This window comes from Talaromyces amestolkiae (genome assembly GCF_001896365.1).
Source record: "Talaromyces amestolkiae strain CIB chromosome Unknown scaffold16.1, whole genome shotgun sequence".
NCBI lineage: Eukaryota > Fungi > Ascomycota > Eurotiomycetes > Eurotiales > Trichocomaceae > Talaromyces > Talaromyces amestolkiae.
The window spans coordinates 388419-400847 of NW_024468052.1; the positions used below are offsets into that span (position 1 = coordinate 388419).

General features: G+C 46.0%; 6 protein-coding genes across 6 annotated transcripts; 4 read left to right on the forward strand and 2 right to left on the reverse strand.

Annotated features, from left to right (window-relative positions):
* Positions 1–445: 445 nt before the first annotated feature.
* On the reverse strand, positions 446–1513 carry BHQ10_007665 (uncharacterized protein; the record flags this gene model as incomplete). The annotated part of the gene is made up of 2 exons (XM_040880385.1): positions 446–557; positions 633–1513. 2 exons carry the CDS (start codon positions 1511–1513, stop codon positions 446–448), a joined length of 993 nt encoding a protein of 330 aa, XP_040736168.1.
* Positions 1514–2329: 816 nt separating this feature from the next.
* BHQ10_007666 (uncharacterized protein) lies at positions 2330–3601 on the forward strand (the record flags this gene model as incomplete). Its single annotated transcript, XM_040880386.1, has 1 exon — positions 2330–3601. The coding sequence occupies one exon, from the start codon at positions 2330–2332 to the stop codon at positions 3599–3601; it is 1272 nt and encodes a 423-aa protein (XP_040736169.1).
* A 244-nt stretch (positions 3602–3845) lies between these two features.
* On the forward strand, positions 3846–4967 carry BHQ10_007667 (uncharacterized protein; the record flags this gene model as incomplete). The annotated part of the gene is made up of 4 exons (XM_040880387.1): positions 3846–3890; positions 3942–4486; positions 4539–4599; positions 4659–4967. The coding sequence occupies 4 exons, from the start codon at positions 3846–3848 to the stop codon at positions 4965–4967; spliced, it is 960 nt and encodes a 319-aa protein (XP_040736170.1).
* Positions 4968–6150: 1183 nt separating this feature from the next.
* BHQ10_007668 (uncharacterized protein) lies at positions 6151–7140 on the forward strand (the record flags this gene model as incomplete). The annotated part of the gene is made up of 3 exons (XM_040880388.1): positions 6151–6687; positions 6741–6991; positions 7050–7140. The coding sequence occupies 3 exons, from the start codon at positions 6151–6153 to the stop codon at positions 7138–7140; spliced, it is 879 nt and encodes a 292-aa protein (XP_040736171.1).
* A 207-nt stretch (positions 7141–7347) lies between these two features.
* On the reverse strand, positions 7348–7995 carry BHQ10_007669 (uncharacterized protein; the record flags this gene model as incomplete). The annotated part of the gene is made up of 1 exon (XM_040880389.1): positions 7348–7995. One exon carries the CDS (start codon positions 7993–7995, stop codon positions 7348–7350), a length of 648 nt encoding a protein of 215 aa, XP_040736172.1.
* Positions 7996–8594: 599 nt separating this feature from the next.
* Positions 8595–10273, forward strand: BHQ10_007670 (uncharacterized protein; the record flags this gene model as incomplete). Its single annotated transcript, XM_040880391.1, has 2 exons — positions 8595–9060; positions 9171–10273. 2 exons carry the CDS (start codon positions 8595–8597, stop codon positions 10271–10273), a joined length of 1569 nt encoding a protein of 522 aa, XP_040736173.1.
* Positions 10274–12429: the final 2156 nt, after the last annotated feature.

Below are 12429 nucleotides of genomic sequence, written 5' to 3' on the forward strand. Positions count from 1 at the left end.
GGTTATCTTAGGTAGGAAATGTTAACTGTCTTCAGTGGTGGAAGTGCATTTCACGACTCCTTTTGTCTAGCTTCATTATTGGTGTCAGTGAATTGGTAACTGACTGGACGCCGAAGAATGAAATTGATCATATTTTGACTATGACTTCCGGGAAATACCAAGCTCCCTATGAGAATGGAGGAGGAATGGCTACAAGCGAGCTTGTTGAAATCTTCATTGGCCCTTGTTTATCGAACCGAACAATTAGAGATCCACATCAGGCCAACTGAAACTCTCTCATCCTTGAAGATCTTTGCTTTCATTACATCTCGACGCAAGTCTTAGAAACAAAGCTAGGCCTGCGTTTCGGGCAAGCGATCACCGGACCCTCTCGTCCTCGAACGCAAATTGTACCAAAATCTCAACATGTTTCTTAATCGTCGCCCTCTATAATTCCCCATTGACTCTACTTGAATTGTGGCGGGAGTGTAGTGAGCTGGCTAAGCTCTGCAATAGTCTCCTCCCAAAGCTTCTTCTGCACTTCCTGCATGGTGGGAGATGATATGTAATCGTTGTCACTGGTAGGTAAAATATCAAGTTAGCTATGCATACAATGCCAAGGCTGCGGCTGACGGCAAACCAAATATACATACCCAGCGATATCTTTGTCGGAAAAAAATTTCCCATGGGATTCTGGCCCTACAACTAGCGCAGCATTAAGAACAATCCAGCCGCCCACCTCCACTGATCGAGCTCGTATAGCTTTGAGGGCATTTATCATTACCCGCAGATAGAATGGGAGAACATCACTCATATTGGTTTGTATCATACCCGGGCACAACATGTTGATAATGACCTTTTTCGGATCGAGTCGAGGCGCAAGACTGTACATGAACAGAAGGCAAAGCAGCTTGGAGTCACCGTATCTGGTGAACGGGGAGAAGGACTCTTCACTATCCATATACTCGAGAACGCGTTTGTCGGGCCGAAGAGGGGTTTTGCGGAGGCTCGTTTGATCGTATGCTCGACTACCGACCCAGGTGATGCGAGCAGGGGAGCCGGTCGTTTCCGCGCCGGCTTCGAGGTATGGTAGCAACTCCGCGATTAGGAGGGTATTAGAGTTGTAGTTGACCTGGATGACTCGGTCATGACCGCTAGGACTGCGCTCGAGCTTGAAAACTCCGATACCCGCGTTGAGAATGAGGATGTCGACGATGGGGACTTCGTCACGGAGCTTCTTGGCAAATCGCTGGACACTGTCGTATATGTCGACGTCCAGCTCCATCACTTTGATGCTTGCCTTGGGATTCCGGCTCTTGATGCGAGGGTCATCGCGTAACTCTTTCACACAATCCTCGCCCTTCGCTACATTTCGGACAGCGAGGATGACGGTTGAGATGTTCAATTGCAATAGTTGTCCAGTCACTTCTAACCCTAAGCCAGCACTGGCACCGGTGACCACAGCCGTCTTGCCTTTGAGGTCAATTCCGTCTGGCAGAGGACTTACTTTTGGCTGGAAACCTAATCTGGCCATGTTGATTGTAAAAAAATGCCTGCTGGGGGATAGGAAGGGCGAATAGAAAAAAGTACCTAGAAAGAGCCTGATACGAACAGTGAGGATAGATTTAAGAAAGTTCTAACACATTCAAAGATTATTCTTGCTTTTTAAACCAAGCAGAAGCACTTTACTACCCCTATAGATCGAATAAGCTTGATAATCATTTTCTGGAAGTTCTCATAGTTGCTTATTGAGCAGGTATGTCATGGGCCAATCGACGCCTGCTATATGCTTAGTAGATAATTGTTCGGCCGAATCTAAACTTAAAGCAGACAAGCGTCGCCCGAATGATTAGGGGTGCACGATATTTGCCCTAGCCTGGATTACTGCATTACATATCGGCTGCATTCTCTTTCTGAATCCATTCTCTGAGCATCCTTTGGGATAAATAATGTATTAGAAGTCGTGACGTGATTGATATGACAACTCTCATGTCTCTCTAGGACCTGATTAGCTTAGCCTTGAGCTTCGACCGATAGGTGGTTACACGTCCTAGGCTCGAAAAGTACAACTTGATTGCTTTCATCTTACAAAGTGAGATAATGCTCTTAGCTGATTCTCGTCATATGATATCACGGATATTCTACAAGGAGTTGAGGCTTTAAATTTATTCCATAGGATTGAGGAATTTCAAGAAACTGTGATTAGTAATCATTTGAAGAAATGAGACACCATCAATTCAATGTTGATATCGAACATTAAACTTCACACAACTTCCTACCTAGAGACACACACTCGACGAAACTAGACAGCCCGCGTTAGTCTTATCATCCGACCATCAACTCCCATACAATGGCTCGACCGTCTCGCGGACCCCAGCAAAAAGCTTGCAATGGATGCGCCAAATCAAAGCGGAGATGCGACCAAAAACGTCCTCAGTGTCAGAGATGCTTAGATAAGGACGCGACTTGCACATATCCGCAGCCAGAAAGACGAAGAGGAAATGTATCTCCTCCTCCTCTCGGTCATATCGAAGAACTTCCGGCTATCCAGAATTATGCCGAGACGAATGCTCTGGAAAGGAGTTTCACTGTGGAGGACTGGGACACATTGGGAGCCGCAGATCTTGACCTTGATCTATCAGACTTGATTATTCCTTACACACCAGCCGTTCCGGCACAAGAAGTGGGAATTGACAACGACAGCGTCTCAAACACAACAGGACCCTGGTTTCTTCAAGAGGAGACCTGGACCATGCGACATTGTAACTCAGAACCGGACTGTGTTTTGGTCAAAATGGAGCGTTTCATTGAAGCCGTAGATGAGATGCTCCGATTCTGGATTAATAACGATTACAACAGCTTTATCCATCAACGATTGTACGAGAATGGGATGCCCAGTTGTGTCCAGGATGCATTTACCACACTAGCGACGTATATCGGTCGAGCTCCAGCGGTGAAAGAGACTATATTACAGATTGTCGAGGATCGCTTATTTGACCTCACTCGCAAAAGCACGACTCCGGTGACCTGCGATGCGCAAGGAATCTTGGCTCATCTCGCGCGTGTACAAGCCTTATTTGTGTATGAATTTATAGGCCTGTTCGATGGCTCCGTACGTTTGCGTACATCAGCAGAAAAACATCTTCCCACCCTTCGGCAATGGGTGCTTCAAATGTGGGAAGTCGTCAGACTGTATCGAGGGGAGGACTTCTCTCTTGGCCTCCGTCCACTTCAATGGACTGCAACCGACTTTGACAGAGAATATAATGACTCTTCCGAATTGTGGCAATTATGGATCCTGACCGAGAGCGTTCGACGTACCCACATCATCATCGATAGTGTCGCCAACGCATACGAGACTATGACCAGAGGACTAGTTGATTGTGCTGGAGCGGTGATGTTTACTGCACGCAATGGATTGTGGGAAGCTGATTCAGCAGTGAAATGGTTCAAGTTATGTTGCGAGAAACCTCCGCTTTTGGTGCCTTCTCTACAGCCTGGACCGTTGATATCACAGTACCCGGCGGAGGAACTGGACGACTTTGCAAAGTTTTATTGGACGTATCTAGTCGGAACAGACAAGATCCAATCCTGGATTGACAAAAGTTACAATACAAACTGATTTACACTGCTGCCGACCATGATTTGTTCAAAGGTTTGTGATATAATTGGAGATTCCTTTGAAAGCGGGAATTTTTGCGGATTATTTTGCGCGGGAGTTATGCGGAGGTAGGACTTTAGTGAAGTAAAACTGCTTGGGAAGAAAATCATTTAGAAAGGTATTCCCAGCACTATGTATATATTATATTAAATAAATATCTCGTCCAAATTGTACTTGAGCCGTTGATCAGCCTTCTATGCCCACTATGTCTCCTCAAGTTCCTGTGAAGATTATCCTCGGCACTCATACGGTAAGCAGAACTTGCCTACTATCACTCGCGAATTTGATCTAATAATATTAGATTGGCGATGCCACTAAGATGCCTGGGATCATACACTTTGATAATGAGGACGATGTCCATAGCCTCTTAGACGCATTCTACAGCCGTGGCTATAAAGATGTTGATACGGCCAGCAACTATCATGGCTCTGAAGCACGCCTCGGTCAGGCTGGTGCTGCAAGTCAATTCAATATTCATACGAAGGTTCATAGTTGGGGATCCGGATACCTTGAACCTGCAAAGATTGAGTCGAGCATTGAGAAGTCTCTTAAAGACCTTCACGCTTCAACTGTAGAGACTATGTTTCTACATGTACCCGATAGACAAACACCATTTGAGGATACGGCGAAGGCAATGAATAACGCTTACCTTCAAGGGAAGTTCAGGAAATGGGGGATCTCTAACTACACTGCCGCTGAGGTTAAAAAGTTCATCGAGATTTGCGATGAGAAAGGCTACGTTAAGCCGAGCGTGTATGAGGGACATTACAATGCTATCGTGAGAGGCGGGGAACAGGAGCTATTTCCGCTCTTGCGTGAGCACGATATGGCATTTTTCGCCTACAGGTATGCAGACTCATTTCTAAAATGATTAGCACCTGGCTAACTTCTGCATTAGCCCTGCAGCAGGCGGACTCTTCTCGGATAAAGCCAGCACCACGGCACGGTGGAGTAAGGATGTGAGTTCCCATACCTCATCTGCTTCTACCTCTTTTCTTGGCTCTGATCAGATATTCAGAACTCTGTCGGAAACCTGTACAATACAATCTACGGCAAAGCCTCCGTTCAGGCCGCAGTAGCCACCGTTCGAGAATCCGCCGCAAAACATGGTATCAGCGGACATGCGGCTGCACTGCGCTGGACGGCGTTTCATAGCATTCTAGATGGAAAATATGGCGATGCAGTGATATTTGCGGTATCGAAAATGAAGCAGCTCAATGATACTCTCGATGCATTTGAGGCTGGTCCGCTTCCTAGTGATCTTGCAGAGGCTATGACTGCTGTTTATGCTACACTTGAGGGTTCAGAGCCTTCTTACCATCTGTAAAAGAGGTGCTTGCGCTAGGGCCGTGGGATATTCTAGGATGTCAACAGGGCATATTTGAATAGTCTTCAATCACGGATGACTTGAATTTCTCGCTTCTGCCTTCTATCATTTTAATGACCTTTTTTTCTTTACCACTTCTATCAGTAGTTTCACAGGTTGGTTGCAAACTTCACATGTGACGTCAAAAAAGAGACTATGTATTTAAACCATATTTGTTCAATTTCCATGATGCTCAAGACTGGCTTCTTTTCCGGCGCGGTAAGCAGCGCGTGAGAAGAAGAATCAGGCATACATGCCATGCCACATGAGTCATATCATACTTTATTTGCAGTGACGCTTGTTCAAAATTATACTCTTCTGTCTGAACACACGTGATTCGTGCTGTTCGCGTTGTTTGCAAGGCTGACCGTGATTGCACCACAAACTCAGCCCTAAAAAGGCCGCGACCGCAGCCCGAAAATTCCTGAAACGGCAAGTTTTGATGTTAGGGCTTAGGCTGGGCTTCGGGGCTGTGCTAGGCTAAATCGCACCGACCATTCAAATAAACTTTTTCTTCAAGTCTTTTGGAGATTTTAATTTTCTTTCGATTCGACTGTTTCATCAAGGCATACCGCCCAGTAAATTAGGAAAGTTTAGCCAATGACTGTGCCATGTATTCATCAAACAAGCCACAATAGTGGTCGAACGAACTATTTCTCTCGCTTACGGTGCTTAGATCCCATGTTAGCTGCAAGTATGCAAGCCAATCTCATTTGCTCATAAGTTGTTCGCGTTACATACTTGATTTCTATAGGTCAATTGCACAAGTAAACTATAGATTGGTTCCATATCGCCAGTTCGGCAAAGGGCTCAATGCAATCATAGCAACTTTGAAAGCATATGAGCCTCATCTGATCCGCCTTGTCAAGTCATACTGTCGGTCGGCGCCTAAGAAAGATCCTTAGATTAGATTCGTTGTTTCTTTCAAGTAGATAGATATTGAGATCAATATAAAGTCATGATACCTTTCAGTTCTTTGCTCTCTTTATCCCGTTTTTGTATCCCAAACAAACAACCCGCACTTTGAAGACAATCAATAAACGGTCCTTCAAATCCAGCTTTAAAAATCGGTCAAGACCTTCTCATCGGCGAATATTCACGCAGCGAAATTGCCCGGCGGTATCCATCTGAAATCAGTTCAATAATGCTTCTTAACGAGCGACCGCCGTCCTACGCAAGCGATGCCAACAACACAACGTTTCCTCCCCCGGCATACACCCCTAAGACCAACAACGCAAACGAAAATTCAAACACGGAATTGAATGAAACCTCAAGCTATGATCGACTCAATTTTGATGCTCTTAATTCATTTATGAACTCCGGAGGTCATCGCGCTAGCAACAACGACAATCCCCGTAACAGCAACCACAACACCAATAATTTTAGCAGCAACAACAGCAACTACAACAATATTCAGACAGCTCCTCGACGCTCTGAGACTTGGTTGGAGCGCATGTTCCAAGTAGACACTCGACGATATCACACATTTACCAAGATAGACACTCAGATGGGCAACTGGGGCGTCGTCTGCATCGCAATCCAGTGCGTTGCAGCAACGATTCTGCTTTGCGTCTCTGGTGTTGCAATCAAATTGTTTCAGAATCCCTGGAATCAATCATCAGTCGTCGGCGGTGCCACTCTCTCCTATGCTCTAAGTGGGTCGATATTGAGCTGTGTCGCGGTACGTCTCTATTCAGTTTCAACTTTGCATGATTTAGCTAATGAGATATACAGGGATCGCTCGCTTTATGTCTTGCTTTCCTGGCCTACCTCAATCCCATCTGGGGCATAATATTCCACGCTATCATCACCTTGATGTATGCAGGTAGCGGTGCATTGCTTGGATACGGCTCTTACATCACTCGCAACAACAATGTGTGCAATAATCAATACACTGGAGTCGAGCTACAGGACTGCTACAATATCCGTCTATCAGCTGGCTGGCGATGCGGGATTGTTGTGATTGCCATGTGTGCAATCAACGTGTAAGTTGCCTTCTACATTATGAGGGAATGAGTAATATACTGACTCGTTCTTCGATAGAATCACGCCGCTGATATACTCGCTAAAATGGACCATTACATGGCTGAATGTTCGAAACAGACAATCGCTCAATGTCAATCAAATCGTTTAAGCTTCTTTGAATCTGATTGAAGCTTTGGGAGTTTCGGGATCTCTTCTTTTGTATAATATCATGTTATTCGCAGCGAGGTGTTGGTGGCATTCTCCAATTTTGCTTTAGGCAATTAAAGTCATTGGGCGTTTCATCAATCTAAGGATCTTCTCATACCAACCTCCATGGCATTATTCGTACCATAATACACATGTAAATCACCATGCTCTATTCCTCCTGTTCGAGATATTGTAACCATCTCTCCTTATCAATACGCCAAAGTAAATCGTTCCCAAACCTATCAACTTTCTCTGGTACCACGGGCTGCATCTTGAACTTCACCTCCACCAGCCTACGCATAGCTACATTGTACGAAGGAGTCCCGATCCTCACTTCAGTCAACCCTAACGCATTCAAACCATAATCAATAACCATCTTGAATGCCTCCGTGCCGAAACCCTTGCGTCTCGCCGCGGGATTAATCACCMCCCCGGCGGCGCCCGCCCGTTTGGATTCTTCCGCATCTTTCATAGGACCTATCCAACCGAGTCCCGCTATGCCGACAACTTCCTGTTGATCTTTCGCAGTAGTATCGATGACAACGAAGTTAAGATAGTTCAGCGGGTCGTTGAGGGTCAGCCATTGGCGACAGACAGACTCCCGTTCTTCAGGAGTCAAAGTGGCAACTGATAGGTCATCCTTTGTGTTCTCTGGGTTGGCTAAGACGTCGATCAATGGTTGGAGGTCTTTATCCTGCGGAATTCGAAGGACGAGAGCTTTGGATAGAGAGTGAAGAATGGCCGTTGGCTGGGTGATGTCGCGGAGATCTGTTTGATGGGTATAAAATGCAGACGGCGATGTTTCCTTGCTAGACATGGTCGACACTAAGTGATAGATTCGGTTTTATATTTTTGGTGAGTAGCGATCCTTTTAACTCCTGCAGAAGAAGACTATGCAAGAAATGATGAATGAAGTACTCTTGAAAATCTGATACTAGCACACTGGTAGCCTAGAACCCCACCCTAAGTCTTTGTTCTGTGGATTGATAATCGTTCATCAATTTCTTCGTAATTGTCAATGGCCGGGAGCTAGGCTGCTAGCTCAACGAGGGTCCGGAAATCAATTGATGGCTCCAGAGCCAAGCTGGGTCTTTATACATGCATACGTAGCATTCACTAGAACTAGTGCCAATCGGCTGCAGAGAACTCTAAGCAATCAATAGTTACGGAATCGCTTTTTTCCATTTGCCCACCACGTGGATAAAAATATCCTCGTGGGAGGTCATATCAGCTCGTGTATATTCCAGCTCATTAGGTCCTTTGATCTTCCCGTGTGTACAGATATACACGTTACACGAGTCGGGTCGGAGGTGCATCGATTTATTCACGGTACTTCGTTTCATTTGCTCCTCGTCCGGGAGCATCTTCTGACTGATAGCATTTCGTGTTATGCATTAGGGGAAAGCCTCTACCAAAATGTATGCGCGAGTCGTGCTTGCCATCACATGGCTGACCTCGAGTCTTGTTGCTGCCACTGCCTATGCCCAGTGCGAAGCTTCCACTTCCAAGTTCCTCAAGCTCGAGACCACCAATGGCCTAATCGAGGGCCACATTGCCGACGATGCGCCCTGCGTCGTCGAGTATCTGGGCATCCCGTATGCGAAGCCTCCTGTCGGTGACCTTCGCTTTGCCAGTCCCCAACCCTATGAGGGCCAACAAAGCTACGAGGCCAAAAACTTTAGCTATGACTGCCCACACAGCACATTCCCCTACATTAACTATCCTGGCTTCTTTGATGACGCAAATCGCATCATTGACTATTTTGCTGCGAGCGCTAATACAACACAGAGTGAGGACTGCCTTACCTTGAACATCTGGTCCAAGGCCACCTCTCGCTCCAACCTGGCTCAGAAGTCCGTCCTAGTCTTTTTCTACGGTGGCAGTGAGTACCCTATCACTTCCTTGGCCTTTATTATGGGTGTAATGTTGCTATATTTTTTCTAGCAGGCAACCCTTGATTTAACTCTGACATATATCCTGTCTCCTTCCAAGGGTTTACATTTGGGAACACCAACACGCCCTTTTATTACGGTGTCAACTTTGCCAACACCGAGGACCTGGTTGTGATTACGGTCAACTACCGCACAAGCATCTTTGGCTTCCCCGGTGCTGATGGTCTGAGCACTAACCTTGGTATGCGCGACCAGCGTCTGGCTGTGGAATGGGTCCGCGATAACATCGCGGTCTTTGGTGGCAACCCCTCGAAGATTACCATTAGTGGCCAGTCTGCTGGGGGTGTCTCTGTTGACTACTGGACCTATGCCTACCGCGATGACCCCATCATCAGCGCTGCCATCACTCACTCAGGCAACGTGTTCAGCCTCCCACTTCCGAATCCTTCTACGCAGCAAGAAAACTGGGAAACTGTCGTTGAATTCGTCGGCTGCGGCAACGCAACCAATACTTTCACGTGCATGCATAACGCAACATGGGAGGATATCAAAGCCGGCGCTGCCACCGTGAAGTCGAGCAAGAGTAGCAGCCCCCTGCGAACCGTTACTGGCTTCTACCCAAAGGTTGACGACACGCTTGTTTTTACCGGCTACCTTGAACGCACCGATCAAGGCAAATTTGCCAATGTTCCTATTCTTTACGGCAACAACAATAATGAAGCTGGTTTCTACGCCGTCACTGTCTACTCCAGCGGTATCGTGCCCACACAAGAACAGGATGACGCGTTCAACCTCGAATCCTTCACCTGCGCCGTCACCAAGCAGGTCGAGAGTCGTCACAAGCACAGAGTTACTGCCTGGGCTTTTCGTTACATGGGTGATTGGAATAACACTCGTCTGTACCCAAACAGCGGTGCCTACCACGGCAGCGACATGCACATGCTGTTTGGGAACTCGGTCGCTGTCAGCGGACTTCTAACCTCGAAGTCTCAGAGACAGCTTACCAGACTGATGCAGAAAGCCTGGTTCGCCTTCCTGGACAATCCGCGCACTGGACTGTCTGAGTTCGGTTGGCCTGAATTCGATCCTAATGAGAAGACGCTCGTCCGTTTGGGCAACGACACTAAGCCTGAATATGAGCTTATGTATCCTTCTTCATATGATGCCCCCTGCTCGAACACTACCCTGAGCTCCCTTGGCTAGACGATACCGTCTTTGGTGAGGCTTGCGAGCAAAGTGCATAAATTCGAGAGTAACATAGGAGGCTCTTAAATTTTAATTGCATGTTGTAAGACAATAGTAGTTCTGAATAAATCAGAAACCAAGCTCCTCATATCTGCCTCCATGATTCTTTTCTAAAAAAAAAAAAAAAAAATATCCTTTACGGTTTCATCTGTGTAAAGTCCCTTTAAGTGTCGCCGTAATGAAAGATCCCTGTCGATTAAGTGCCCGCCACTACGGCAATGGTATAAACTGCCATCGGTCACTTGCCGTTTTAATAGCACTCCTCACATTGACCACAGTCACAACTGTCTTTTGTCATTTACCACTCGTTAATCCCACACGGCACGACGTGAACATTTACCCCGTCGCTGTCCGAGTCGACACTGCAGCATTCCATCATTCAGCGTCGCCTATCTCCACATCTTGTCACAGCTGCAACACAACAAATGCCATGGCAGACCCAAAAGATGCGGCCAAACATCAAAAGATACCATCCGAGTCCAGTACAAGAACGCAAAAGCAGAGACGTCAACAAAAATACCGGCGCAGCAATACCCTTGTCCAAAAGGCCTATGAATTAAGCACAATGGCAGATGTCGATGTGTTTCTTGGTATTCGTGATCGAAAAACGGGACGAATCAAGACCTTCTGTGCTGACGATAAAACTGGATTTTGGTCCTCGAGAATGGAGCATTTGGTATGTTTCTACTGTCTGTCGGAGAGGCTTCAAATCACAAGCTGATTTGGTCTTTTTTAGAAAAATTATTACCCTATTCCTGAGCAAAAAACGCCCGCAGATTTCTCATCTAAAAAGAAAAGCAAGAGAGCTACCTCATTAACCACGACAGAGGATGTACCTGAAGATTCGCTGCCAGAGCTAAGATCTGAGTCGTCAGTCGAGCCGTCAGAAATTAGCAACATGGACTGAGTTGCTTTCGGATGTGCAATTAGCCCTGATTTCTGTATCAGGAAACAGCAACCATCGGCCAAGATAATCAGTATTTAGGCCGGTCTATGAGGTGTAATTTAAGATCTAGAGCGACAAGATGGAAGGAATCAGATTGGAAAGGGTTGTATATAGTGATGGAAGTTTGAAGAACCGAAAAGCTTAGTCTGAAAGTCTGACCAGGTCATGCTGTGATTAGGACACACGGCATCGACTTTTACACACATAGTGTGTACGGTCGATATCTTTCTCGAGATGTTGATTTCATGCCAAGCCGACTGTCTCAGATGGAGTTTAGAAAACGAATTGCCTCTTGGTTTCAAACAACTCACCTGATGCCGTTGAGGTGAAAGTCTATCATTAGTTGGAGCTAGAGTGTAGAGATATCCAAGGTGAGAACAAGAGTGGGTTAAAAGGATAATATCAAGAATTGAGAGAATGGCCCTTTTATAAACCAAGAAAGTAGGTTTGGAGTCATCTCCATGACTCACATATTTGAAACACCCCAGAGATCAGATGAAAAGAAAGACTATTTAGGTACATATCCACGTAAATAGTGACTTTTCGAGATATGAATGATGAGCAATCCAGGTAGTATTGCTCATGGAAATTTGATTTTCCTAAACTGGAAGACATGAGGCGTTATATCACAGTCAGAAAACTTGATATTGCATATTCAAAATATAGACACGAAATCTTTTCGCCCATCCTAGACAAATGATGATATATTTCGATCTTTACCGCTAATAAAGTTCCCTGAGTAGCCTGTTCTTAAATGCCGTCTCTCAGTCGCTCGTCTGAAAACTGCAGGCCTGAATTTTCCCACCAAATAAACAAGCATTCGTCTCGCGATATGGATTCCATCCACCATAATTCGACCATCCTTATTGACCGCCTTGAGCATCTCAACTCTAACCTCAGAATATATCGAATCATGAATCATCGCGGACAATTGTCCCAATTGCTCTAAACATGCAATCGGGTCGATGTCTTTCCAGTCTTTCTCGGCCGGGTCAATGTTGGAAGAAGATTCAACCTGTTTATCCTCAGTTACTTCTGTGGATGTCCTTATGAATTTGCGAATCTTGGTGTCGGAGAGCTCGGGGTTCACGAAATCCCAGATTCCTGTAAGGGTGGCCAATAGTTTGATGTTTTCATACCATTCTTCCCAGCAATTCTGGCCCGCGAG